At 57.3% G+C, this 26803-nt stretch overlaps 1 protein-coding gene across 1 annotated transcript in view; it reads left to right on the top strand.

The window, feature by feature from the left end:
- The first annotated feature begins 8399 nt into the window (after window positions 1-8399).
- CLCN7 (chloride voltage-gated channel 7) overlaps window positions 8400-26803 on the top strand; it is a 20865-nt gene continuing 2461 nt past the window's right edge. The window contains exons 1-21 of the mRNA XM_026065216.1: window positions 8400-8465; window positions 9614-9685; window positions 12655-12726; window positions 13043-13108; window positions 13848-13980; window positions 14356-14465; window positions 15488-15568; window positions 16096-16158; window positions 16858-16941; window positions 17752-17845; window positions 18583-18647; window positions 19307-19423; window positions 19776-19830; window positions 20335-20395; window positions 21230-21368; window positions 22185-22278; window positions 24431-24600; window positions 24891-24942; window positions 25464-25591; window positions 25920-26005; window positions 26336-26468. Coding sequence (XP_025921001.1) covers window positions 8400-8465; window positions 9614-9685; window positions 12655-12726; window positions 13043-13108; window positions 13848-13980; window positions 14356-14465; window positions 15488-15568; window positions 16096-16158; window positions 16858-16941; window positions 17752-17845; window positions 18583-18647; window positions 19307-19423; window positions 19776-19830; window positions 20335-20395; window positions 21230-21368; window positions 22185-22278; window positions 24431-24600; window positions 24891-24942; window positions 25464-25591; window positions 25920-26005; window positions 26336-26468 — 1941 coding nt within the window. The remainder of the gene's footprint in view (window positions 8466-9613; window positions 9686-12654; window positions 12727-13042; window positions 13109-13847; window positions 13981-14355; window positions 14466-15487; window positions 15569-16095; window positions 16159-16857; window positions 16942-17751; window positions 17846-18582; window positions 18648-19306; window positions 19424-19775; window positions 19831-20334; window positions 20396-21229; window positions 21369-22184; window positions 22279-24430; window positions 24601-24890; window positions 24943-25463; window positions 25592-25919; window positions 26006-26335; window positions 26469-26803) is intronic.

Raw genomic sequence — 26803 nt, 5'->3', positions numbered from 1 at the left:
GGTGGGGGCAGCGCGGCGCCGGTCCCCCGGTAACGTGTAACCGGCGGCCGTTGTGCGGGCGCGGCGCGGCGCTCGCGGGCCGGGGGGGGCGAGGCCGGGGCCTCCGCTGGGCTCCCCAAGCCGGAGGCCTGGCGGAAAGCAGAACTGCGCCGGGCTCCGGCGCTGAGCAGAGGTTTCCTACCGCGGGGAGCAGCCGAACCGGAGCCCGGCTCGGGCTGCAGCCTGCTGCGTCGCTCACGGGGAAAAACTGAGCGCGAGGGTCTGATTCACGCAGCGGGTGCCGGGGCACGGCGGTCTCCGTGTGCCACCGCTTCCCGGTGTACGGCGCCGGTGCCCGGCGAGCTCCGCGCAGCTGGGTGCTGTGACGGGCTCTTGCTACATACCCACGTCTGCGGGTGACTGGGACACCCTAGGCCGTGCTGGCGGAYGGTGGGCTGTGCGCTCAGGGTGGTTCTTGCACACCTCTGAGCAGCGGCTGGAAACAGAGGTCTGGAGCAGTCCTGGTTGCCAGGACGGTGTGCTGAGCGTGTGCTCTGCCGTGGCCTTCCCGCAGCCCTGACCGCTGGCAGAGCGTGCGAGACATCCTGGCGTGGGGGTGGTCGGTGTTGCAGCTCCTGGTCCGTGTGCTCAGCTGTGGCTGCTGTCTTGATTCCCACGTCAAGGGTAGCTCTGTGAGAGCCTGTGGCCTGGCGAGCTGCTGCTCTGGTGCCGATCAGCCTTTAAACACTRGATCATCCAGTCGGCTTGTGTCTGTGCGCTGTTGTACCTCGTACAGTGCAGTATGTGAGGAACTGCGCTGGCAAAAGGCAGGTCTGGGGTGGGCCGTGCTATAGGTACAGGGATGCCAACTTTGTCTTACAAATTAATTTAGGACAACTAATTTCATCCCATGACTCCTCTCTGGTGTAACTCGAGGTTGTTACGTATGCGCTCTGGGTAGCTGCCTCTTCCCTCCGTGCAATGCGGCTAACTGAAGCACGGCGTGGTTCTCGCAGGGGCWCTTGGTGCCTGTTACAAAAGCTGAGCGGTGGCCTGGAGGGCCTTGCCTGCCCTGCGGTGCCTGGGCTGGGCCCTAGTTTGGGCCAGCCCCAGTGGAAGGGGACGTTAGCCTGAGCCCACAGGACGTTTTTGTGTGAGCGCYGTGTGGGAGATGGGCTGCCTCGAAACGATGCTCTTGAATTTCCTCTGAGAAGTTTGCTGGGAGACTTGAACGTGGATGAGAGCTGCCAGTGCCARCCTTTGGCAGCCATTAGCGTGCGTCTTGTTGAGCACGATTCTGTGCTGCCTTGCTCCTGGGCAAGTTAGAACAGCCAATTAATTAGAGGGAAATGCGGAATTCGTTAGGCTGGAAGCTTCTAATTCAGCTCTGCCAGGGATGGGCATGGCTGCCTGGAACGAGTTGGCTGCACTGTTGCAACTGTTTTGATGTAAAAGTAAAATAAGCTTTAAAGAYGACGCGGTGAACTTTGCAGGTCTAAAGCTGCAAGCGTGTTAAAATAAGGATTAACTAGATCTCTTGGCTGTGGGTCCTCAGGAAGGTGACTTTGGTGGCTCTGAAGACATGCCGGAGGCCGCCTGCAGTAGGGACCGTGGTGTTGCACTGAGAGAGACTTGTCCCTGCTGATCTGCCTGTGTGTTTGTTGTCACAGCGTCCCTTCGCGGTGCGGACGGTTCAGGCTCCAGCTGTGCCGATGGCAGCTGGCGACGAGGCGCCGTGTGGCGTTTTCCTTAGCAAAGCGTGGCAGCRTGTGCTTTGCCGGGCCTCCAAACACGCAGCGGGAGCGACCGACAGATGGACAGAAAACACTTGCTTCCAGGCAGTGGCGCCAACCTGGCAGTGGCTGGGATCGTTGCTGGAGCGTTTAGATTGCTTCTAAGCATACCCAGCTGCTTCTCTACCACGACAGTCCTCCGACCTGAATGCCGCAGAGCTCCATGGAGCCCTTTGCGATGCCTACGGCCGTTCAGGGCCGCAAACAACCCTGTAAATGTGTAAGGAAGGGACGGGGTCACCAGGAACCTCGCTGCGTCTCAGCCGTTGTTGGTGGCCCACTTACACGGTTAAGGAAGGCAATGCCGCAGGGTGTGCTAGCTCAAAGAGACAAGGCTGGGAGGCTGCGAAGTGAAGACGGGACACCTTTGGCAGAGAAACTGAGAGAGACTGGAGCCGTTTAGCTCGCAGGAGGCTGTTAAATTGGGGCCATTGTAATAGAATAAAAATCTTACCGGGGAGTTTCTTCCCTTTCTCACATGCTCATTTAATGGAAATGAAAGTGATCTTAAAATGACAGAAGGAAACACGGGTCTTTAGTTCCCCAGCTAACTGCTGTAAGAGATTGAGATCGAGAGCTTGTGGGTGGAGGCTCAAAAAGGACTATTTGTCTGGATAACCGTGATTATAGGAGGGACGCTACAGGACTGTGGCCGARGACTCGCTCTGTTGTGGGGCTGCATTCACCAGCCTGCTGGGAGTGGAGCTGAGCCCTGCTCCGGAGCTGGCGGAGCCTCCCCCTCTTGTCGGGACCTTATAGCCTCTGCTGGGCCCATCTGGACTGTGTCAAGAAGCGAGAGGCCTGTACAGGGCCTGCGAGCATCATGTGCGTCTGAGCACGTGGGCTGCCCCTACTCCCACGTTCCTGAATCTTGCCTCTGCCGTATTGATTCTCAATCTGAAAAGTGGGTGGACAATTTTAGTAAGAGCAGCCAAGTTCCATCACTAGCTTAAGGTTTTTTTTTCGGAAAAAACTACTTCTCCTTCGCTGCTCGTGAAGGACGTACTCTGCATTTGTACCAAAATACCTTGTAAATGGATTTTGAGAGGGTGCCTGAAAAGGGCCGTGTGGGCAGGGGATTTATCAAACTGAGTAATGCGCCCTCGGCCTGCTGTTGAGCAGTTGTGAAACCGTGATGGGAGGCTCGTATCTGTGAACTGCTACAGGATTATTTTTAGTCTGTGCATGTTGCCAGTTTTTGTTTTCTTTAAATACAAGTAACAGGAAATAAAATGCTGCCTTTGAGGCTGGGTGGATTTTCATGCTTACTGCAATTAGATAATCTTGGCAGGGGGTGGGAGTGGGTGGTGGAAGARAAGTCTGTTGGAGAAGCCCTGGTTGCTGGTGGGTGGGGTGCAGGCTGTGCATCCCCTGGGTACCAGCACGAGGGGATGTGCCTCCTTGCCTGTGTGCTGTGGGATGCATCAGGCCTTGAGCTGACCTTCTTGGAAAGCAGGCAACTTTGGGCAGGAGCTTCCCCGAGTTATTCTAGCAAGTCTGGTCGCTTCTGCTTCGTGTCCTCATCGTCCGGGGGAGTAGCGATGCTGAGCAGAGCCACTTTAACCTTGAGCTGCTCCTCTGCAGAGGAGGAGAAGGTGAAGCCTGGGAAAAGGAGCCTGGAGAAAGGCAGGTGGGACTGGAGGGAAAGGTGTGCACCGATCCCCCTGGCTGAGAAGGGGCTGCCGGATTGAAGGACAAGGAGAGGCCTTGATTTCACGCAGCCCTACGCCTGTCGGCACGAGTGTGGTAGCAAAATCACAGGCACGTGACGACATCGTGGTGAGAGCCTGGATGCTTTCTCCCTCCCCTATGAGCCTGGAGACGAGGGGTCTTGTTCTCCCCTGGTGCCGCTGTGGGGAGCGTTGTGCATTTTGGGGCTGTCTGGGCGTTCAGTGTGCTGCGCACTCCTGCTTTGGGATGGCTGTGTGGCTTGAAGCTCATCACAACTGTACTTACATGATGGAGAAAGGAGCCTACAAAAGACCTGCAGCTTGGCTGTCCCATACATCATTGCGGCTGGGGACGAGGCTTCCTCTGCTAACGAAGCACCCAGTGACGCAGCCTTGCAGACTGGAGCCATCCTGCTGCCCACCTCTGAACACGCACCTGGGGCTGATCACCGCATGCATGTGTGTTAGAGGTGCCTGGGACCAAAAGGGCCCTGGGGACTGGAAATCTTCCTTCCTTCCTTCCTTTCTTCTCCTTTCTTGTGCAATATGGTGTGGTATGGGCTCTTGATGTGGTTTGCACTGTGCGCTTCGTCTCATTGATAACGGAAAGCCACGTGCTTCCAGAGCCCGTTAGTGTGTAGCAGGGGGGTGATAAGGCAGGGAGTATGGGAGGGCATCTTCTCTCTAGACGGTGGTCACTGGGTGTGGGTGATGAGGTCCTGCAGGGAATGGCCTCGTTGGCTGATCCACGTGGGAGTCAGCTGCGAAGCTGAGTCAAATTGTCCCTATTTATGGTTCTTCAGAGCAAAATTGGTGAGGCGCTAGAATTTTGCTGTGTACACAGTCGGTGTTTGTTCTGCAAGTGTTTTAGATAGCCTTGATTGAAGTCGMTGTACTGTTCACAAACTGGGCTTGCTTTGTTGTTGGTCTGCTTTGAAGTAAAGCACATCACGGTATCAAGCATAGTGGTGCGGCTTATCAAATTTGCGAAATACCGGCCAGCTACGTTTGCTTAAGTTAGGTCCTGTGGCTTGCCGTAAGCAGATAAAGCCAAGCCCTGGGACGCTGGCAGCTGTACTGGCATCTCCTGCCCCTACCAGTGTGCTTTTGTTATACCCCAAAGCAGTGCTGGGGCCTGGACTCACCGTTGCTGTCTGATCACTGGSATGATCCTTTTGGGATCTGAGCAGAACCTGGTGCTGCAGACTGTTAGCTAGGTTTCTCTTTCTTACTGCAATTCATCCTGAATTTGCTCTTGCCCTTGGAGGGAGCTGCTGGATCCACTCACAGGGTGAGAAGGGGCCTCTGGAGGTCTCTAGCTCAGCCCCTACTAAGAGCAGATCTGTTAGATCAGGTTGCTTGGGGCCACGTCCAGCAGAGATTCTGCATCTCTGAGGATAGAGATGTCTCGCCCCCTTTGGACCTCTGTTTCAGTGCATGGCCACCCTCAGGGTGAGAGCTTTTCCCTAACATCTAAGTAGAAGCTGCCTTGCTGCGCAGTGCAGTGCCCAGAGGTGYCCTCACAAGTGCCTAACCGAGGGGAAGGATCGCTCCCCGGCCCTGCTGGCAGCACTCGTGCTCACACGGCCTGGGACGTGGTCGACCTTCTCTGCTGCAGGAGCACGCTGCTGACTCCTCAGCTTGTCCACCAAGCCCTCCGCAAGGCCTTTTCAGCAAAGCTGCTTTCTAGCCGCTGGGTCCCAGGTGTGGGACTTTGCGTTTGCCTTGCCTGAACTGCGGGAGGTTCCCTTCAGCCCGTTTCCGCAGCCTGTTGAGGGCCCTCAGAAGAGCAGCCCTGGCCTCCAGCACATCAACTGTTCCCCCCAGTTTTGGTGTTATCGGTGAACTCGTCCCATCATCCAGGTCGTTAACGAAGATGTTAGGCAGTACTGACCCAACCAGCAGGCCAGATCAAGACTTGAATCATCTTTTTGCAGAGCTCACAATTAGTGAGGAATTGGCTTTACCACGCAAACAGGCCGATTGCAAGGGCTGGGTAACATCGTGGCTCACCCGCCTTTATCAGAGGCAGCTTCAGCTAGCCGGAGAGTTTCCCTCGCGGAGGGGCTTCCTATGCATCAGGACTGGAGAGAGCTGTTAATCTGTCTGCGCCCTCTGGGTTTTGGCAACGGTGCGCGATGTTGTGCGGAGATAATTGTACCGCAGTCGCACCAGCCTTGTGTACGCCCAGGAACAGTGGCTGTCTCAGCCTGAGTTTGAAGAGCATCCAAGCTAGGGTAGCGCTATCCATGTGCTAAATAAATCTTTGAACCATGCCCAAGCATCCTACTGTCGTTAATCTTCCTCCCTTTCCCTTTTATGAAAGACGGGTGCTGATGGCAGTAGCTCTTCCCTGCTCTCCTGGCRTGTGATTTCTGTGCTGGGTGAGACGGGAGCCAGCCCTCTGCTATAAATGAGATGCAGCCAGTCTGAACGCCRGGCTGAGGCCAGGATTTAGGCGAAAGGGGGGCAGGGCTTCTTTGTGTCGCATTWAAAAAAAAATCTCTTGCTTGTATAACGAAGTTCAGCTTCAGGTCTAAATGCTGCTCCCTTTCCTTCGTCTGTGGCTGTCTCCTGCTGGAGTGCAATGCAGTAGGGAAAGAGCAGCTGTGCCGTGGCTCCTGGAGGGTCTTTCTGCACTTGGAAATGGGTGGTGGGGCGCTTTACCAGTTCAGCCACATTTGGTCTCCTTGCAGACCCCGGGTGCATGCGAGGATTGTGAAAGGGGAATGCAGGGTCTTGTATGGCTGCAGAGAATGGGCTCATTCCTGGGACTAGCGGGAGGAGGATTCCCCTAAAGGCTCTTCCCATCTTGGCATGGGAATCGCTTGCTGAAGGATCTGCCTGAGGTTTGGCCCCAGGTGTGAGCGGGGAAGATAGGATGAGTGACAGGTTTGTGAATTCACTGCTTTGATCTTGGCCTGGATGCGGAGCGTCTAATGGGACCCTTAAATCTTTTTGCTTCCTAAAAGCAAGTGGAGGGATGCTCTTGGAAAAATGCCTGCTCCTGGCAGCAAGCTGCCTGCTTGCTTTCAGAGCAAGAACCGTGATCTCTGTACACTCCTAGGAAACTAGAGGCCTGGCTGGGACTCCTGCATGTGCCTGGAGCAGCTGGGCACTAAAGGGCACTGAAATGGGCAGTTTCTGCTCCTAGCTGTTGACTCTGCATTTGTGTAAACCCTGTTTGCTCCCCCCGTCCACTCGTGGAGGTGACAGCTTCGYATGTGTGTGGCTCGTAGGAGCCCACATCAGTGCTGCGAGTGGCTCCTGCCATCCTTYGCTGGGCTGAGCGATGTCCGCTGTGTGGCTAACAGCCTGGGGTTAAGACAGGCTTTGGGGAGGAGATATTCTCACCCCAGGTTATTTTTCAGCTTTGTGGTAGTGGAGAGGGTGTGGAAGGGATGATGGAAAGTGAGAGGGCATAAGTCACGTTAAGCCAGCTTGGTGCATGTGATGCTGCAGCCCCAGCAAGGCATGAGCTCAGGGGGAAGGGGAGAGGGAAGAGCATTTGACCATGTAATAGAGGAGTTGAGCTTCTCGTGGGCAGTCCAGCAACCTCCTCTCTGGCCAAGTCTGGGTGACTCTTCCAAAGGGTCAACCCAGTTCCTTTAGAGGGGGATTGTGGAGCTGCGATGGGCCAGAACCAAAGGTCAGCCTGCCCTAAGGAAACCCATGTCCAAAACTTGTGGAGTTGGGCAGTTCCCTTGGAGCTTCTTGTGCTTGGCCCCTTTGTGGGAAGATCTGCTGTTGCTCTTTAGCCCTGTGGCTCCATCGCGTCTTTCATGTGAGCCAGGCAGCCAGACCAGGCCCTGGGGTGTCTGGGGGATGGTCCTGCCTGCCACAGGTCAGGCTGCTGGGAATGAAAGGGCGCTGCCAAGAGTGAGAAGCTGGGGCAAAACCCAGCTGCTGGTCAGAGTGCAAATGAGAACTTGAAACAGATGGAGAAGTGGAAAAATAGGTCAGGCTGCAAGCACAAAGGGATATTCTTCATCGGCGGTGACGTGCGCAGCTCCAGGCTGCTCTGGCCTGCACGTTCCAGCCAGGATCTGTGGGGGATTAAAGCAGCAGGGGCTTGATCTGGGATCTGCTGGCTCACCACCTCCCAGCCCCATGTGCCAGGACCCTGCTGTTGCTCGCAGGCGCTCGTTTATTCTCCAGCTGGAGAAGAGGGCTGGTGGAGGTGCTGAGGCACCACAGAGGAGGATCTTAATGTTGAGAAATGGTGTTTAAGCTGTATTTAGTGACTGTGCTTTCACACYCTTGTGCATCCCCATGTTTCACAACGGTAGTGGGGAAGGAAGCAGAGGGCTGACAGCAGCTCAGCTGCTGGTAGAGACTCTGGAACGCTGATTTTGGTTGGGGCTCCTCGTGGCCCTGCCTGGCTCAGTCGTAGCCCAGGCCATTGCCTCTGTTGGCTGGGAGCTAAAAGAGGTACCCAAAATAGTGAAAAACTCCTGTGTTGCACAGTTACGCTGCCAGTAACAACCTTGAGTGCTCTCCAGCAGAAGGAGAGCCTGTCTCCCCAGCGAGACGCTCAGCAGTAACTGTTCCTTCTTGGTATGGTGCTGGCCCCATCTCCGAAATGCGCTGGTGCCTCTGAGGCTGTGCTGGAACACCATGCTCCGCTTCCTCTTGTGTGTGTTTTGCTGGCAGCTGGCCCAGACGTCGTTGTGGACCCGGATGTGCCGAGAGATTTGAGTGAGATGAAAGCGTTGATGTGCTCGTCTCTCCTGGCTGGGAACTGCTCCTGCAGACTGGGTGGCAGAGCAAAACGTGCTGTGGGCCATCCCTTATTTGCTGGCCTGGCTCACAAGCTGAGGAACAGCCCCAGTGGGTTTGGGGTTCTCCTGGGACTGGAGAGATGCCCCTTTCAGTGTGGGGTGGTTTCTCCCTCTGCTCTCCAGGCGCCCCATGCAGCTCCTGGCCAGGGCAGGAAAGCTTGGCAGGGGGGAAGACGATGGAGAGGCAGAAACCCAAACTCCTGGGATCCCTGGTTTTCCACTCCTCTCTCCTGTTCTCCACAGTAAGTGGGTGTGAGGACCCTGTTGACTGGAACAGCATCCCAGCATGTAGTTGTAGAGAGCAGGACCTTGCCTGGGTTCAAGGGCAAGGCAGGGTGCAGGTGGTATAAGCTGATGCAGCTCTTTGAGGTGCGGAGGAAGCATCTTCCCAGCCTGGAGGTGCTTCCCAAACTAGCTCTGGTTCCCAGTGCTCCAGCTCTGGAGATGGGCTGGGCATGGTGCACCCATGTCCTCTTGTCCCTCCTGCCGCAGCCCACTCCCTTCCAGTGGTTATGGGCAGAAACTGAAAGTCTGAGTGGTTATAGGACAACTTTCATCATCACTGCATTTGGAGAGCAGTCTGGACCCTCCCTCCAAGCACAGCAGCTCTTTGTGTGCGTGTGTGTGTGTGTGTCTGCACATATGTGCATAGGATCCCRCCTGAGGGAAGTACAAGGCAACAGCTGGAAGGTGAGAAGTGACCGACCCTCGTTTGCAGCGTACGGGAGCAGCCTGTTGGCTCTGGCCTCTTGAGGGTTGCAAAGTCGGAGGCTACTCAGCCCAAGGAGCCTGGGCTCACTTTGGAGCAGCGTAGCCATTTATCTCCGAATTAAGCAGGCCGCTTTCCAAGGGAGCGTGAAACGTGCCACTTGGCATGGGTCATTTTGCTGACTGCACAGCTGCTGCTCCGGGATGCTCTGTCCCCAGGCAGTAGGTTGTTGTTGACTGTCACCAGCTCTCAGGGCTTCCACTTGCTGGTCCTAAATGAGCCCCTGCTGGTTGGCGCCTTCCCTGGGGTGAGCTGGCTCTGCCAGCTAGGAGGTTGCAGCAGCTTGCACAAACCCCAGTAGATTGCTGCTGTCTCATGCACCCTCCTGGGGAGCTTGAGGTAGCAGGTCCCATTTGGGTTGACGTGGCTGTGACAAGACTGCACAGCTCCGCGGGCTCCTTGGTGACACCTCCAGGAGCAGCCGTTCCTATGTGCTGCCCCTCCTGGGGCTCTGGCCGAGGGCAGCCTGGTGGAGCTCAGTGTGAGGTGGGAGAGCACGAGCACCTGCGTGCCTGCCAGCCAGCCGCCAAGCACTCCTGCTCCTTCCTCCTGCGGAGACTCGCTGAGTYGTGTGGTCATGGCGCATCCATGAATTGACCTCATTTTCCCTTCTCTTCTTAGTTCACTCCTTCCTCCTTCTTGCGCATTGGGCAGCTGAGCAATGTGGATCTCAATGAGGACGTCCGTGAGCTGGTGAGTGGCACAGAAAGGGGCTAGCAGTTGCCGAGTTTCCCTGCTGTGAAATAACCCCTGGGAAACGCTCCCAGGGCAGCAGCGTCAGCCCGTAGGAGACCCCTTGCCTTCTTCCATTAACGGCACAAAGTGCTACTCTTTCTCCTCACATCCCCCACTTGTCCTGCGAGGGCTCCTGCATGGCCATCCTGGAGAAGAGAGCGCTGTGGTGTTTCCTCCCACCAGTTCAAGGCCGAGTGCTTGTGCCCACTGTGACCAAGTGGTTGCAGCATCGTCCAGAGATCTTGCTGGGCTGAGCACTGTAGTGGCAGGGGAGAGCAGAAGACAAGTGGTGGCYGGAAGCACAAGGGCCCATTTAACCCCAGGGGAGTCGTTATGGTTTGAAGAGCTCGTTGGAGCTCTGAAGCAGAAGGAGGATCAGAAGCTACCAAAGACACATCTGGGGACTCAGCTCAGGCTGGCTTGGTCTCCCTTCTTCCCTGTGCTTTCTCTGTTGGGCTCTGCCCTCTCTCTTTTTTTAGCTTCCCCTCTGTTTTCATCTGGCTGACCTCAGTAGGCACCAAAGGGGTCGTCACCGCAGGTGGAGCATGGGTGGCTGGGGAGGGCCCTGTGCTCTGGGAGGCCAGCCAGCACTTCCTCCTGGGCTGGGTACAGGGAGCCTGCTGCCGCTCTGCCTTGACCTTCACAGGTTCCCCTTCAGCAGTACTGCTGGCCTGAAATCGTCGCGGTCCTCTGTGCTTTTCCAGGCCAGCAGCAGCAGTCTGTGACCGTGGGGAAGTTCCTCTTGCAGCAGTGCCAAGTGGAAAGTCCTGCAGCGCCAACAGGGTGCAGGACCTCCCAGAATATTTCGGGGTGTTCTGCTGGTGCAGTTCCTCGTGTTACACTTGTCTGATGATTGAGCAACTTAGGGCTTTCTGCTTGCTGTCATCTGAACCTGGGACTCGTCCAGAGGACAGTGCTGTGCTTAACTGAGCTGCTCAGAGAGGGAGTGTGACTGCTCATACCTGACGCTTCACGTGGGCCTGGGGCTGCAGCGCAGTTAGGGAATTGCTGCCCTGAGCTCTGCTAGGACGCAGGTGCTCTCTGCGTGTGCTGAGATGCTTTTGTCGTTGCCGTGTTGGTTAGCCATATCCTGGCAGCCTCTGGCACAGCAGTGCTAGGTGCCGTATGTACACTACGGTCTCGTCCTGCCCCAAGGTCTGCTGTCTCACTTGAATGCAAAAATGGGTGGGATGATGGGCCACGTCCTCCTTATTGTAGTGTGACCTCCTGACTGACTTTAAAGTTGCTTACTGTCCCTGCTCAGCCGTGAAGGCAAGGGTGGGAACAGCCACATTCACCTAGAGCAAGCCCACAGGCTCCTCTGTGGGTGTCTATACCTAACGTTTGTGCAGGAGCCATCCTTGGTTAGCAAACCCCACTGTGTGTGTCCCCACACCACGTGAGAGGAGGCTGGGGTCTGTGCAGGTCTTGGTTATAGTGCGACAGCGGCCGGAGAGGGGCGTCCGGGCTGTGCTCCCTGCCAGGACAGGGCAAGCGGCAGTCAGCACGTCTTGTTCCTGTGGAAACGCTCAAGTTTCAAGTTATTCCCCACCATGACATGTGCCTGAAAATCCTTTCTCCACAGATGCTCCTGCCTTAGTTCTGGAGCTGTTGGAAGCACAAACGTGAAGGAGAATTTTGCTAAATATTTCTTGTGAAAATCTTAACATGGGATAAAATATGTCTTAATTCAGTGTCTTGGAGAAAAGGCTGGATCAGCTTTGACTGTAGTTGTAATGCAGTGCCTGGAGAAGGGCATGTTATGCTGGTGCCGCTGGGGCCCCTCCTGCCACCTTGGCAAATGCCCTAATTCGGAGCTAAGAAAAGCTTACATGATTGAAGACACTTGGAAAACAGAATTTGGTTTCTGCCCAAAAATGCAAGCCTGCTCGAAATAGCTCCTTGCCTTAGCCTGAAGGAATTTCCTGCAGAGAGGTGAAATGTTGCCCTCCACTGGGAGCATGAAGCAACTCTGAAATTACACCAGGACAACAATTTATTAAAATGGCAGCGTTTAGTACCTGACTGTGGAAAACCTCTGTCTGCCCATTCCCTTGCTCTGCCTTACACATGACTGCGATGCCCATAGYGAAACATCCTGCTCTGGGGCTGGGGAGGAGGCTGCCAAGGGCTGGGTGCACATGTGAAAGCTTAAACCAGGCAGCTTAAATCTGCCACCAGCATGGGGCTGGTGGAAAATCATCCCAGATCCTGGTTCCCGGGCAGGTTGCGCTGGGGCCTGTGTCTCTGCGGTCCTCCCTGCCTGTCCCGAGTGTTAATGTGGTCCCAGCGTTATGGCACTCCTGCCTCGGTGTCCCTCATTGCTTACCTTCAGTCAATGTTGTTTCAAGTAATTGAAGTAACGCAGCCAACAGAAGGTGGAGATGTAGAAATGACTGCAGTTTTGGAGCTGGTGGTGTGCTCTTTGGGGCCCTGACTCCTGACTTGCAGTGGGGATTGGTGGTGCTGAGGTGGGAGGCAGATCCCCGGGGGCAGACGGGGCTGCCCGGAGCAGTGGCAGCTTGCTCCCAGGCCAGGCAGGCAGCTCTGATCGCAGGGTGCTTCCTCTTGGCTCTCTTCTTCCCGCCTTCCCACCTCCTGTTCTTGGCAAGGGAAGTGCTTGTGCAGGGTGACTTGTGTTGGGGCATCTTCAGTAAACGGGAAAGGCTGGATGTGGATTTGGTAAGGGCTCGTGTGCCCAGCCAACGTGTGCGCACTGACACTTTTTGCACTTAACAGCTGCTCTGCAGAAACTGGTGATTGAGTGTTGCAGAACGAGGCACCGAGGCCCCTCCAGCAAGTGTCTTTCATATTCAAATAATCAGAGACCTTCTCCGGCGCTGGAGCAAGTGACCAGCCCCGGTGCGAGGGGAGGGTCATCAGAGGTTGGGCCTGGTTCTCCTGACCTGAATATCATTGTCCTCTAGGAGACGGAGCTCCCTCGGCAGTATCCCAACGAGATCCCCCACAACGAGAAACTGCTGTCGCTCAAGTATGAGGTGGGTGCCCGGTTCTCCTCCTCGGCTCGACCTCTTGCCCCTTGGGAGCTGCCCTCTGAGAAGTGACAGGCGATACAGCTGGGGTAGCCGGCGTGGTGGCTTACAGCTGCCGAGCTGGTATGAAGTGGTCTGAAAGATCCCTGTTTGCCCTTGAAGAGATTTTTGGAAGGAAAGGGAAGGAAAGCATCAAGGGAGGAAAAGGAACCGGACTGGGAATATGCGGAGGGGCAGGAATGGGGGTCTGAAGCTAGCTCTCCTCTAGCGCAGACATCTTGCTTGCATTAGACACTAATGGCATCTCCCTTTTCTGAACTAGAGCCTGGACTATGACAACAGTGAAAACCAGCTGTTCCTGGAGGAGGAAAGGAGGATAAACCATGCGGTGAGTGTGGCCGTGACCTGGTTGCTCACAGATCCTGACAAGCCCCCTGGCAAGATGGCCCTGCTGAGGTGAGGCCTCAAGAAGCTGTTCCCCTGCTGCCTGGCTGCTTCCTGAGCAGCTGGTGGGCTTCTCTGCACTGCAGGAAGRTCATGCTTGGAAGCAGCGCCTGAGTTGTGCTTGATTTACCAGTAACAACCAGTTTGTAATGAGCAACAAAACCTTGGCAGCAGGGTGTCCAGCTACCGCAGAAATCCAGCATGGTAAAGTGGAAGGTTCAAATGGGCATTAGTCCAGGTGCACATGGGGACATTTCCAAGTTGCATGGGGCAGGCCAYTGAGCAGGGATTTCTAGAGCTGCACAGAGCATTTAAACTAGGGGAGCTCTTGCCTTGAGGGCTTTGGGAATCAATAGTCCAGTGAGAAACTCGCTGAGAATCTGCTGAGCGAGAGACCTGATGAAGGCAGAAGAGCTGGGAAAACATGTCTTCTGTTTAGAGATCCCTCAGAGGGACAAGGGCGCTGGGTGCTGGCTTAAGATAGGTAAATTGTGGCCAATCTTTGCGATCCTGGATCAGTCTATGCTGGTTTTACCGGGGCAGTTCTTTGAGAACTGCCTTCCCTTAGGCTCACGTTGGGGAATGTTGCTGGGTGGGTTTGAGTTGCTCTGGGGACCGTGTATGCTGGGCTGGCGCGCCGGGGCTGCGTGGCAGCAGTGTCTCACTTCTGTCTGCTCTCTCAGGCGTTTCGGACAGTGGAGATCAAGCGCTGGGTCATCTGTGCCATGATTGGGATCCTCACCGGCCTCGTCGCCTGCTTCATTGATATTGTGGTGGAGAACCTGGCTGGGCTGAAGTACCGTGTGGTGAAGGACAGTATCCTTCCAGCCCAGGGATGCGGAGCAGCAGGCAGCACAAAGCCGCAGCTCCTAACTACCTGGGAGTTATGGGGTCTGCTGCAGAGATGTCTTGCGTTCTCTGCTCCTGGTGGCTGCGAGAGGGATGCTGGGGGAGAGGGAAGTGCTTGTCTGCATGGGTTCGGTGACACCAGTGTGGGTCCTGCTGCCCAGGGGCAGGTGGCTCTGCAGTGCTGACCTGCGTCTGGGCACCCCAGTAGCAGAAGAGACCCTTTGCAGCAGCCCTGGCTCTAGCCAGGCAGATCAGCAGACTGAGAAGCACCTTGGACACATTGTTGTGGTGGGAGGGATGTTACCCAGCTGACACCACCCTTTCCTTAAGCCACCTCTGCAGACATCGACAAGTTCACAGAGAAAGGGGGCCTGTCTTTCTCCTTGTTGCTCTGGGCGACCCTGAACGCCAGTGTGGTGATGGTGGGCTCCGTTATCGTTGCGTTCGTAGAGGTAAGAGTTCAGAGCTGGCCAGCGTGGGGGTGCCCCTGTGCCTCCTGCCCCAGCTCTTTGTACAGGGTAGGGAGCAGGTTCGTGTCCTAGCACAGGTCCGAATCCAGCAGCACAACCTGCTGCACCTGGAATGGATTTATGAACCGTGTGGGTCAGTCTGCCCTCAGGGCATGACTAGGGCTGCCCTGGGAGCTGCTAAGCTTCTGAGAAAACATGCAGGTATGTGTAACGCCAATAGCGTTTCTGCTGATTTGACTCTTGGTACCTCCAGTTCCTTGGTGTTGGCAGGGAAATGCCTCCAGCTGTGGTATAAAGTTTCTCCTCGGGTGTTGAACTGGCAGGACATGCTGCCCTTCATTTGCAGCCCCAGCAACTTGGGGCAAAGGAACCAGCAGGGAGGTGTACTCCGGTCTTGGAAGTAGGCACAGCTCTTAGGAACTGTGTCTGTTTACGCAAGCCTTGGACCTGGCCCAGCCTCTCCACTTCACATGTACGTGAGTGTTTGCAGAGAGCAGGCTGGTAAAGCACCTCAGAGACACATTCAAGAGGAACTTTGCAGCTGGTTGATGATCTCTGGAGGTGGATTATGGCTGGGATGTGGACGATTGCTCTGCATGGAGCTGCTTTCTGAGTCAGCAGTATCTTCCTTGCTGCTTTGCCCTTGCTCTCCTGCAAAACTCACTGCTGTCAAGTGTGAGCCTTCTACAGCGCTGAGCTTCTTGCCTGGTCACTGTAGCAGGGGTAGCAGTGCTGGGGACACCCTGGTGTCCTGCAGGAACCCAGCTGGTTCCTTATCCCTGCTGTGTTTGCCCTTAAGGGAAGCATGTCCACAGAAGCGTGATGGGAGCCTCTCCCTCAAGCCTGTCTCCAGAGCCTTTAGATAGGCTTCGGCCTCATCTCTGATCCTCCCTGAGGAAGCGTGTGGTGTGCTCTATGCTGAGGGATGGGGGCAAGGTGGCCAGCAGGTCCCCGGTGCCCTGTCCTATACTTAGCGGCCGCTAATGGTCTCCCTGTGCCCCCAGCCTGTAGCAGCCGGCAGTGGCATTCCCCAGATCAAGTGCTATCTCAATGGTGTGAAGATCCCACACGTTGTCCGGCTGAAGGTAAGATGTGGGAGCTTGTGGGATGCGTGTGTCCTGGGTGGGCTGCTGCATGGATGGACTGAGTGTGTCGTGTCCTTGCGCCGTGGGGCTTTCCCTGTTCGTGCTAAGGCTGACCTGGGCTCCCAGCTGTGGCAGCCCTCCTGCCCTGCCCTCATCTGTAGCTGTTCCCTCCTGTGCTGCCCAGTTAAACCTTTAATTTGCTGCGCTGGTGCCTGCAGCCCTTGTGCTCAGTGCCAGGCAGTGGCTGGAAAGGCAGCTTTGGGGAATTTTTGCGCTGAGCAGGAGCTGGCCAAGAAAATTGCAGGTGGGKACATTGGCCAGCCCAGTTGTCGCAACAGGCACTGATGTGGGGCTGAGAATCAGAAGTTTCCTGGGGTTTCTGGCTCCTGCTCTTTTGGCTACTTGGGTCTGCGTGTCCCCCRTGGCTGCTGCAGTCCATCCTGAGCATGGTCTAGTGTCCCAGTGTGGCAGCGCATGGCATTCCTGCTGCCCTTGCAATGTGTCCTGTGTCTCTTGCTGTTTTGCAGACCCTGGTGATCAAAGTCTGTGGAGTGATCCTCTCGGTGGTCGGAGGCCTGGCCGTTGGGAAGGTGAGGTGCTCAAAGGGCTCCCCAGCTCGCTGCTGGCGTGTTGGTACCTGCTGCTGGGCACRCGTGCCGCAGCCTGCGTCACCGGCGCTGTGCTGGGAATGGGAGGCTGGTGGCCCTGCAGGGACTTCCCAGTTTCACTCCCTGTTCTGCTGGCCCGGACGACTGCAGCGTGGCTGGGCTCGGGCAGTAGCAGGGGGCAGGGAAGCTGACTTGCTGGGCACGCGGCGCCGCTGAGCCAGCTGGCACGTGACTCAGCTGTGGGCAGGAGAGCAGCCTGTGGCTGTCTGTGTGGCTTTCCTCCTGCATGGTAGACGGGGAACCCAGGGTGGCCTGCCTTGGATCTTGCTGGCCTGCTAGGGTATTAGGCTGCTTGAGAAATCTCCTGAATTTGTAGAAAAGCAGCCCTTGTAAGCCCCTACCCTCTCTGCTGGTGGGATCAGGAGGTGGCCACAGGAGCTGCCACTAGAATGAAGAAGTAGGGGAAAAACGCAAGGTCTGTGTTTCCTGGAAGGAAATCCTCTTGGGCCAGGTCTGTACAGACAGAGCTGGTACAAGTCTAGCATGCCGCTGGGTGGCTGAACGCTGGCATCCGGCTTCTTCAGGGCTGTGACCTGGTGAGTGGCATTCAAACCTCCCATGGAGCCCRGGGAAGCCAGGTCTTCCTCCTTCTCCTGTCTAACTCCGCTTTTCTGTCTGTAGGAAGGACCCATGATTCACTCAGGGGCGGTGATTGCTGCTGGGATCTCGCAAGGAAGATCCACGTCCTTGAAGCGAGACTTCAAGGTGGGTCTGGAAGAGCGGAGGGGCTGTGCTGCTGCAGGTGCTCCAGCTGCCATGGCTCTCCTCTCGGGACTTCCCCAGCGGGGAGTCAAGCACCACAAGGCTCCAACTGCTCTTGTGAGCTCCAGCAAAGGGCCTTTACCTCTCTGCTGTGGTGTGGGGCCCACCAAATGATGGCACCTGCAAGATCTTGGCCTGTTTGAGGGATGTGAGCTCTGGAAAGGAGAAGTGGACAGAGCTCTACACCTAGGAGCAGGGGGGGCTTGGTGGAACAGTTTTTCCTCTGTGTAGTCAGCTCTCCTTGTTGCAATGCCAACGTCAGTGAGCATCAGCTGGCAGCTCTCCCTGACAAGCTGAGGACCACCCGTGCTCTGTGGTGAGCTGGATTGCGGCTGCTTCAGAAATGCTGGCTCCGGGTCGGCTCATGCAGAGCACGCAGCCTGGTTGCCTTTCTGGGGACCCCAGCTCGGTGATGCTGGAGCCTGGCTTGGGGAAGTGGAGCTCTGACCTCTTTGGGAGGGAGCTTGGATGGAGAAAGGGAGCTCTGGCCTCCCATCAGTGCTACCTGAATCCCTTCCTGTGCCCCCATCCATGCCCAAACAGGGCYGCTCCTTGGGATCATGTTGGTGGTGCATGGTCATATGTGACCTACCCACATCCTCGGAGTCCTGCGGCARCCTGAGCTCATCAGCCCCACCGAGAGACCTCTGGCGCTGGGAACTGACCCCATCCAGCTCTGCCTAGCAGCCTGCCTCCTCCTCTGAGCTCATGCCTTTGGCCAGTCCTGAACCTGCCTTTGCTTTGGTGTTTCAGATCTTCGAGTACTTCCGCAGAGACACAGAAAAGAGGGATTTTGTCTCAGCTGGAGCTGCTGCTGGTGTCTCGGCTGCATTTGGTGCTCCTGTGGGTACGTGTCTCCGTTGTCCTGATGCTGACCAGTCCCTGCAGGCAGGCCCTGTTAGCAGGTTGCTCCCACTTGCACAGGGGCAGCTGCAGGGATCTGCCTAGAGAACTGCAGGAACCTGGGTCTACGGAGAAGGTGACAGCAGGGTGCTCTGCAGTACAGATAGGGAGAGCGTTTTCATAGAAAAAGCGTCCGGTGGGATCTGGGAGAGCTGGTGGTTTTCCCAGGCAGGTTGGGAGGAGGGAGCAGGGTCAGGAGAGCCCAGCACTTACTTTCTGAATCAAATGCTTGCCTGGGGGTCAGATTATACGTGGTGAGAATGCATGAATGACTGAAACTGGTGTGCTGTCATCCTCTGACAACTCCGGAATTGGGAAGGGAAACAGTTGCTCYGCTGTTCGGCAGCAACCAGCAGGCCCTTCTGCAAAGTGCCTGGCCCCACTATGAGCTGTCCTGCCCCATGATGCAGGTCTTGGGAAGAGAGGGGGCTTGTCCATCTCTGGTGTCGAATGTCACCTCCCTGGGATGGAGGGGGCAGTGACGGGACTTCATCGTGATCAGTAAGTCACTGATGGCAGGGTGGGCTCAGCTGAATGCCGGTCTCTTTGCTGGAGCCTGTAGGGTCTGGGCCAACATGGGGTGCATGGGTTGGGATGGCTGCAGTTGCCTCAGCCTGTGCTGTGAGCCAAGGGGCTGTGGCATGTGCCCGCTGCAAAGGTGCTCGTATCTTGTGTTTGCAGGGGGTGTCCTCTTCAGCTTGGAGGAAGGGGCTTCCTTCTGGAACCAGTTCCTGACATGGAGAATTGTAAGTGCTGGAAACCAGAAGCAATAAGCTAGGGGCTCTGGGTGTCTGTGCCCAAGAACCCCACAGCTCGTTGGGTCCCACTTGAGGACCTCTGGTGTCCTGACCAACTGTGTGTCTGCAGACTAGCCCTTTCCCCTGCCTCCAGAGCCTCAGGAGCTCTGCCCCCGCAAGGCCTCTGCGTTGCGGTGACTTTCAGGAAGACCTGATCTGTTTAACACAGGCTGTGCTGGCCCTTGGGATTGGATGCCCCAGCAGCTGTGTGCCTCTTCCCATCCTTGCCCCAGCCGGGTGACTGTCTAATGCATCCTGGGGAACAGGGCATCCCAAATCCCCTTCTGTGTCCTGGCCACTGTGGGCTGAATTTGAACCTGGCTGATCTGGATCTTGGTTCCTGAGGCTGCTGACCCCTTTTCCAAGGGAGCTGCCTTGGGCCATGCTGCAGGACAGTGGAGAGATGAAAGAAAGGAGTGAGCCCATGGTTGCTGTAAGCTCCCCAGTGTGGTGCCATAAGGAACATGGCCCCTTGTCCCTGCTATGTCCCGACTGCCCAGGCCTGCCCAAGGTCCTCAAGGGGTGGCTTGGGGTAAGGAGGAGGGCGTATGATGGGGGAGCAGTGCCGGACACATCTGGCAGTGACCCTGAGCTGCATCTTTGTCTAGTTCTTTGCCTCCATGATCTCTACGTTCACTCTGAACTCTGTCCTGAGTGTTTACCATGGCAATGCTTGGGATCTCTCCAGCCCGGGGCTCATCAACTTTGGCAGGTTTGATAATGAGGTATGGCACAGGTATGTCTCTGGGGGGCTTTTCTGAGGGGTTTAGAAGAAACCCAGGGCAGCTGGGGCCATCAGTCCCTCTTATAACATTGCCCAAGGGCCAATCTGGGCTTTGCCCTAGCAGGCCCTGGGGTCCAGCTAGATCATGGCTCCACTGAGTGCAAGCAGGGGTGGTTCTGCAGCCACTGCTGGACTGGGTGCTGGGAGGGTGTCGCAGGTCTCTGGGGTGTCCAGGGGAGCAGTTGTGGCAGCTCCCTGTGCTGCTCACGGGTGCAGGCTTATGCTGTCTGAGTAGACAGTGACCAGCTGCAAATGTGCAGGAGATCTGAAACCTGTGTCTATCTTGCTTCCAGAAAATGGGATACACAATCCAGGAAATTCCGATCTTCATATTTATGGGAGTAGTTGGTAAGAGAGTTCTGCTCTTTCAATTCAATTAGTCTGAATAATTTCCTCTGTTCCTTGTCTGGACACAAAGACCTTTTGGATCCATTTTCCTGGGGAGACTGGGAAATCCATTAAGCTCTAGAGCAGAGGCTGCTTGGGGCTTACAGGGGCTGGATCCAGATCCTGAGACCCCTTAACCTCTGTGCTCCAAAGTGCCGCAGTTGTGGGCAGTCCCTTGCTTTTAGAAAAGGCCTGAGAAAAGAGCTGGGTTTGCCCTTATGGAAAGGGAGAAGAGGGTGCATATTCCCTGTGTGCCTGGAAAGCTGGCTGTGCTCCTCAGCCTCGGGACCACTGGGTGCTGGGCCCGCGGGTGCTGGCTGCTTTCTGCTCCTTCTGCCCCGGTGCTGTGCAAGTGCTGTGGGGACCTGCCAGGAAGCACCAAGAGTAAAGCTGCTTGGTAAATCCGGCCTTTTGGTCCCTGAGCTTTTGCCTGCGTGCTGAGTTTTTGCTGTTTTGCACTTGCAGGCGGGATCCTTGGGGCCCTGTTCAACGCCCTGAATTACTGGTTAACGATGTTTCGAATCAGGTAAGAGCCTGTGGGTGACTAAGCTGGTCAAAATGGGTTGGTGGTCAAAAGCTGGGGGACAAAGATACGACGTGCTTCTTGCTGCCTGCAATCAAGGCTTTGGCCTGCGGCATCCTACCTTTGCTCTGACCACGCTAAGTATTTCCCTTTAGCGACTGGAGGACCCAAAGAGGTGCAAACGCTGCACGGACTGACTCTTCCATGTTACTGCCAGGGCTCTGAGAGCTGCTAAAGCCGTCGGATCCCAGTCTGGCACTGCCACTACTTGTCACCAGCTTTTCAAACCCTAGGAATGGCCTAGTGGTCTYGGGGAGGGACCATCTATGGCAGCAGACCAGTGAGGGGCCCGCAGCGGCTTCCAGGACACCCCGCCTCATTGGGGCTTCATGAGACCCAGTTCTGCGGGCACAGGAACCATTCCTGTCCTGCCGTGGGTGTTTCTGCCCTCCTGGCTCTGWGCAGGACAGATGGGCAGATCAGCTGGAGCCGGGTGGGCAGAGCTGCTCTCGTTGCTGGCCTCTGGCCCCCAGCTCCCCACAAYGGTTTCATCAGACACCAGGACAGCCCGTGCCATGGGCTTCCTCCCTCAGCGTGCCTTGGTCCAGGCTGGCAGCAAAGCCAGGGCTTGTGCACAGCTRAGAGCGGGTAGAGGAGCCCCCTGGCCTCCCAAAGAACCAGCTTTAATGACTTTGTCCCAGAGCTGGCAGCTCCTCTCCCTCTCCTGCCGTGGCCTCCGATTCTCTCAGGCCCGTGGGATTTGCTTGCAACCCATCACCTTGCGTTCCTGGGTGCTGCTGGGGCAGAGCAGGGCTCACATCTCTGCTCACTCCCCAGGTACATCCACCGGCCCTGCCTCCAGGTCATTGAGGCCATGCTGGTCGCAGCGGTGACAGCGGCTGTGGGGTTCGTCATGATTTACTGCTCCAGAGACTGCCAGCCCATCCAGGGGAGCACAGTGACCTATCCCCTGCAGGTAGGAGATGCTGGAGAATGGCCACCCCGGAGCTGGGAGACCCTGATCCTTGATGGAGGCTGAGGGCTGAGCGTGGAGACAAGACCCCACTGGTTCTTGTGGCCTTGGGCCTTGCTGGTTCCCACTGTGGTAGTCAGTGGCTTCCAGCCCAGGTAGGGCTGGAGACCTGATGTGCAGTGAACAGCACATGGCTCTGCAGGCCAATCCAGATGAAACCTTTGRAAGAGCAGCCAGTGATATTTTCAGCTGAGCTTTAGCTTGGCGGGGGTGAAGGTGCAGGCAGGCTGGTAGTCACCAGCCAGCCTAGCAGCTTGTCCCAGAGGTGAAGCTATGATGTGGTGGTGTGGAAAATGCGCAGATAAGCCCTGCAGCCCTTAACTCGCTTCTTGGGCCTCTTACTTAGTGCTGCAAAGAAATATCTAAAGCTACCAGGCCTGGGAACATAACGAAACATCTCTTTTGTTCTGGTTTCATTCACTTTTCCTCCTTTATGGTAATGCCCTTGCCCTGACCCAGCAAGAACATCCCAGATCCTGGAGTTTTCTGTGGACTCCTTCTCCCTGTAACGCCCAGCTCCGAGACGCGAGCCTCGCCTGGGTTGYGGTGTCGCTTGGCATTTCTCTGCCTCAACAGCAGAATAGTTGGGTGGAAATGCTGTGACGTTGGTGCGCTCGYTGCAGAGGAATCGCCTCCTTGCTGGCCCTCGTCCCCTCCCCTCCATGGCTGGCAGCAAGCCTCGAGCCTGGCAGCCTTCTCTGCCCCAGGGCAGCCTGGCTCTGCCGCCTCTAACTCTGCTTCTCTTTTCTTCCACCTCAGCTTTTCTGTGCTGATGGAGAGTACAACTCCATGGCCACTGCCTTCTTCAACACGCCCGAGAAGAGTGTCGTCAACCTCTTCCATGATCCCCCAGGTCYGTGGGTCCTCGGATGCAGGCAGAGTGGGGCAGGGCTTGAGCGTGCTGACTGACTGGTTCCCTCTTAGCTCTTTGCTGGTGGGACAAGGCAGGGGGAAGATCAGCGCAGCCTCGTGAGGGTGTGATGGGATCTGGCAAAGCGCTGTGCTGGGGAGAATAGGAAGTRAGTGGCCATTTCTCGTGGTATGAGAATGAGACAGGGTGCCCACTGCGCTGTGGGGCAGCAGGCTGGATGCGCAGGAGGAGTGCCAGGAAGCCCCGTGTGTCCAAAACCCCTGMTGCAGGACATGGCAAAGGCCGCGAAAGTGTCCAAAAGCCCCACRGTGAATTCAGGGAGGGCAGATCCTTTGGTGGCTTTTCAGGATGCCTCTTGGTGCCCATCTTGCTRCTTGCACTTTTCTCCCTTGCTGTCAGTGCTTGGTCACTGCTGCAGGTGGGCTGCTGAGCGGGGCAAATGCTTACTTCAACGCGGTACAGCTGCTTTACGGCCCCAAGCTGTTCTGTGCTCAACCCTGCCTTGGAGGCAGTGAAGGTGGCAACGTCATCGCCACGAGGGCTCCAAACTTTACAAARCCAAGTGTCTTCCCGGGCTGTTCTGTGCAGTGTTGCAAACARGAGGTGGTCGGGCTTCTCCGCTTTGTACTAGTGAACGAAACCTGATTTTTAACAGCAAAGSTGTTGCTTCCCTTGATGTCCACAGAGACTTCTGCTCCTTTCCTTCAGGTGGATGAAGGCAGTGGAGGGAGGAAGGACGGGTGCYGCACGTAGCGCCACTTGTGAGCTCAGCCCAAGGGCTGTAGTCCTGGGTGACCTTGTGGATGAGGACGTGGTTTTGCTCGTGCRTGTTCTCGAGCTGCGGTTTCTGAGTTGCGTGGGAGCAACTGGAGTCCGTCCTGGAAATATCCCTGGATGTTTTCTTACTTAGCAGGGCCTCTTGCCCCCAAATGACTTTGCCATCTGGGCAGGCTGCGGAGGTGGATTTGGGGGCTTGGATTTGCTTGAGAAATCAGGTTTAGCTTCAATTTCCCTCGGACCCTGTGGGACGCCAATGTGCACTCTGCCTCCTGGGCTGCCAGTCTGTGTTTCATGCCGGGCTGCATGTGGGCGACAGATGGACAGTTCTGAATTTATAGACTCATAGYCCAGACCTGCAGCTTGGCCATTTTAAGCAGTGACAACTGTCCTGTGTCCCGGGGCTGTTCCCTGCAGCGCTGGGCTTGTCTCAAGCCCGTTCCTGGCTCAGTGCTTTGGTCAAGGTGAGGTTGCAAAAGACACGTTCAAACTAGAGACTGAACGGCTTGGCGGTCCTAAAATAGTGGTAGGCTGAGTCCTGGCGTGGCAGGGTCTTGCCGCGCTTGGGCGGTGTGATGGCGCACCTGGCAGCATGGGAGCTGCGGGACAAGGAGGGTGTCTGCAGGGTCTGCTCTGCTGAGCTGACCCCCAAACTGGCTGTGACACCCCTGGGGACCCCTGCCAGCCCACCAGCACCCCTGTCCTCCTGACCCCGTCCTCTGACGCTGGCAGTCCCTCGGGACTTTGCGAAGTTGGTCATGTTGCCACGCGGGCGGCTGGGAAATGCCGGAGTGGGAGGGGATGGGTCACGGTGGGTCACGCCATGGAGGGAAGGTGGATGCCGGGCTCCGTGGGATGGGAGAGGCTTTGGATGGTGCCAGCGCTGCTGTTTAACGTGGGAAAGGCCGGCAGGGCTGAGCAGAGGGACCTCCACCTAGTGAGACCAGCGCAGTGGCAGCCGAGCCGCTCTTGTTGAGCTGTTAGCCAGGACCGAGGGCCGCTGTCCTGCCAGTGTGGCTCTGCGTTCGCTGGAGCTGCTGCGAGGTCCGGGGAAACGCAAGCACGGCGCGGCCGGGAGAAGGCCAGATGCTCCCGAGCAGGAGCTGGAAGCCTGAGAGAGGCAGAAACAACCCAAAGGGCCGGTCTGAAAGGCTGGTGCTGCTAGGGTGGATGTTACGGGGAATGCTGGAAGGGAGACGCACCCGATGAGCAGGACTTTCCCCTCTGGGAATGAGCGTTGCGGGGCTGCTGCTCTCTGTTGTCCGTGCGTGGGTGGCTGCAGCCCGGCTCAGCGTCCGTTGGGCTGCCGGAGCGCCAACGGATCAGCACTGACTCCCTCTTCTCTCCCTCGTCCCAGGCTCCTACAATCCCATGACCCTGGGCATGTTCACGCTGATGTATTTCTTCCTGGCGTGCTGGACGTACGGCCTCACGGTGTCCGCGGGCGTCTTCATCCCTTCCCTGCTGATCGGCGCTGCCTGGGGGAGGCTGTTCGGCATCTCCCTGTCCTACCTGACCAAGGGCTCGGTGAGTGTTTTGTGGGAAGGGGCGCCGGGTGGGAGATGCGACCCCCCAGCCCTCCTCCCTTGCCGTGGGGCAGCCACGTATGTGGAGAAAGGGCATGGAGCTGGCTAAGAGCCCAGCACGGTGGTCTTTGCTCTATCTGGACAGAGGTTGGCCAGCAGCTGGGCCGTGCAGGAGGCCTCGGGCCCTCCCTGCGCCTTCGGAGGGGCGTTCGGGGCTGGGCGCTTTCCTCGTTACCTCTGGGTATCCCAGAGCCAGCGGCTTACTCAGCCCCTTCTCTCTCCTGTGCTCAGATCTGGGCCGACCCCGGGAAGTATGCCCTGATGGGAGCCGCCGCGCAGCTGGGTGAGTTGCTCCATGCTGGCAGTCTCGGCCATCTCCTCTCGTATCGTAGGGAAGGCGTCACGGAAAAACCGGCCTCTGGTTCCCTGGCGCAGAGCTGAGACGTAGCCCGTGCTGCGTTGCTAAAGCTTAACCTGGCTGTCGTCTTCCTGATGATACCGCCAAGCCCCAGCAGCTCTGGGGCACTAGTCAGGGCTAGTCCTTGCCTGGGGTGGTGCCTGGCCCAGCACGGAGCTTCCAGAGCTGGAGATGCTGCAGGGCTGAGGTCCAGTTTGGGCTGGGGTGTCCCTGGTCTGCCCCATTTCCCTGTGGCTGTGTGGGTCACTGGTGCTCAGTGCCCTGGTTCCTGCCCGCAAAGCCAAGAGCAGTGAGCTGCGTCCCTGGAGCAGCTGGACCCGCTGCCCGGTCGGTGTGGGCAGTCCCAATCCCTGCGCAGAGATGGAGGGGCTTTGGGCACTCCCCTATCCTCTTGCCCCGTGTCCCTCTGCCCCTCTAACCCTCAACCCCTTGGGCGCCTCTCCCAGGCGGGATAGTGCGGATGACGCTGAGTCTCACGGTCATCATGATGGAGGCAACGGGCAACGTCACCTACGGCTTCCCCATCATGCTGGTGCTGATGACAGCGAAGATCGTGGGAGACTACTTTGTGGAGGTGAGGGCTGGCCGCACTCGCCAGGGGCCGGGTGAAAGGCTGTGGGTGAAGGTTGTGGGTGCTGGAGAGCTGTGGGGAGCCTGGGGCCAGGTGACAGGCTACGGGTGAGGATTCAGGGTATGGCAGGGCCGCGAGGAGGCTGTGGGTCAAAATTGGGGATGTTGGCAGAGGCATGGGGGGCCCAGGGTGGGGAGGAGAGGCTGTGGCTGCAGAACCTGGCACCCCGGCGCCAGGACAAGTGTGCTGCCTCTCGGTGGGGGGTGCTGCCTGGCTGTCCCCGCTCAGCGCGTCGCCAGGCCTCTCCTGACAGTCTGGCCTCGCGTTGCAGGGCCTCTACGACATGCACATCCAGCTGCAGAGCGTGCCCTTCCTGCACTGGGAGGCCCCGGTGACGTCTCACTCACTCACGGCCAGGTAGGTGGCCTGGGGGACGTCTGGGGTTGTGTCCTTCTGCCCTCACGGGGTGCTGGGCACCGCTGACCATGCCGGTGATGTGAGCTAGAAACGGAGGTGGTGAAGCACGGGGATTGCGGTGCCCGCTGACCCGCAGTGCCACCAGGCCAGCCCCTTCCCCAGCCAGGAGCGTGGCCCACCGTGAATTCCCCGCCCAGGTCCCTGGCGGGTTGTGCGGGGTGAGGAGGTGTCAGGGCTGCGGCAGCCAAGCTCTGGCCTGTGCGCGGGGGGGTGAATTTGGGGCGTGCCGTGTTTAACGGAGCTGTGTTTAACGCCACCCCTTCCGCGCAGGGAGGTCATGAGCACACCCGTCACCTGCCTGCGGAGGATTGAGCGGGTGGGCACGGTCGTGGACATCCTCAGCGACACCTCCTCCAACCACAACGGTTTCCCCGTGGTGGAGAGCAACCCTGATGCCACTCAGGTGGGCCAGGCGCCGGGGGGGAAAGCCGTGGCAGCGTCCTGCTTGCGAGGGGATGCAGCTGGGCACTAGCTACGCAAGGGCTGACCTTGGCGTGGCACCCCATGGGTGTCACGTGTGGTGCCCTGCCAAACTACCTGCGCAGGGAGTGGGTGTGATGGGGCTGGGTTGGGGGTGAGTAATGGGTGACCTGCTGTGTCTCCTCTCATGACAGTGGAGCCCTGATAGATAGACAAGGAGATGCGGCTTGATCTCCTGGGTAAAGGCCATGCAATGAAGATGCTAGGCCTCTCTGCTCTTCGGGTGCTAGCCAAACCCTGGAGACTACCCAGGCAGCT

Source organism: Apteryx rowi, unplaced genomic scaffold (assembly GCF_003343035.1).
Source record: "Apteryx rowi isolate R43461 unplaced genomic scaffold, aptRow1 scaffold_225, whole genome shotgun sequence".
Classification (NCBI taxonomy): domain Eukaryota; kingdom Metazoa; phylum Chordata; class Aves; order Apterygiformes; family Apterygidae; genus Apteryx; species Apteryx rowi.
This window is presented reverse-complemented; position numbering and strand designations above follow the sequence as displayed.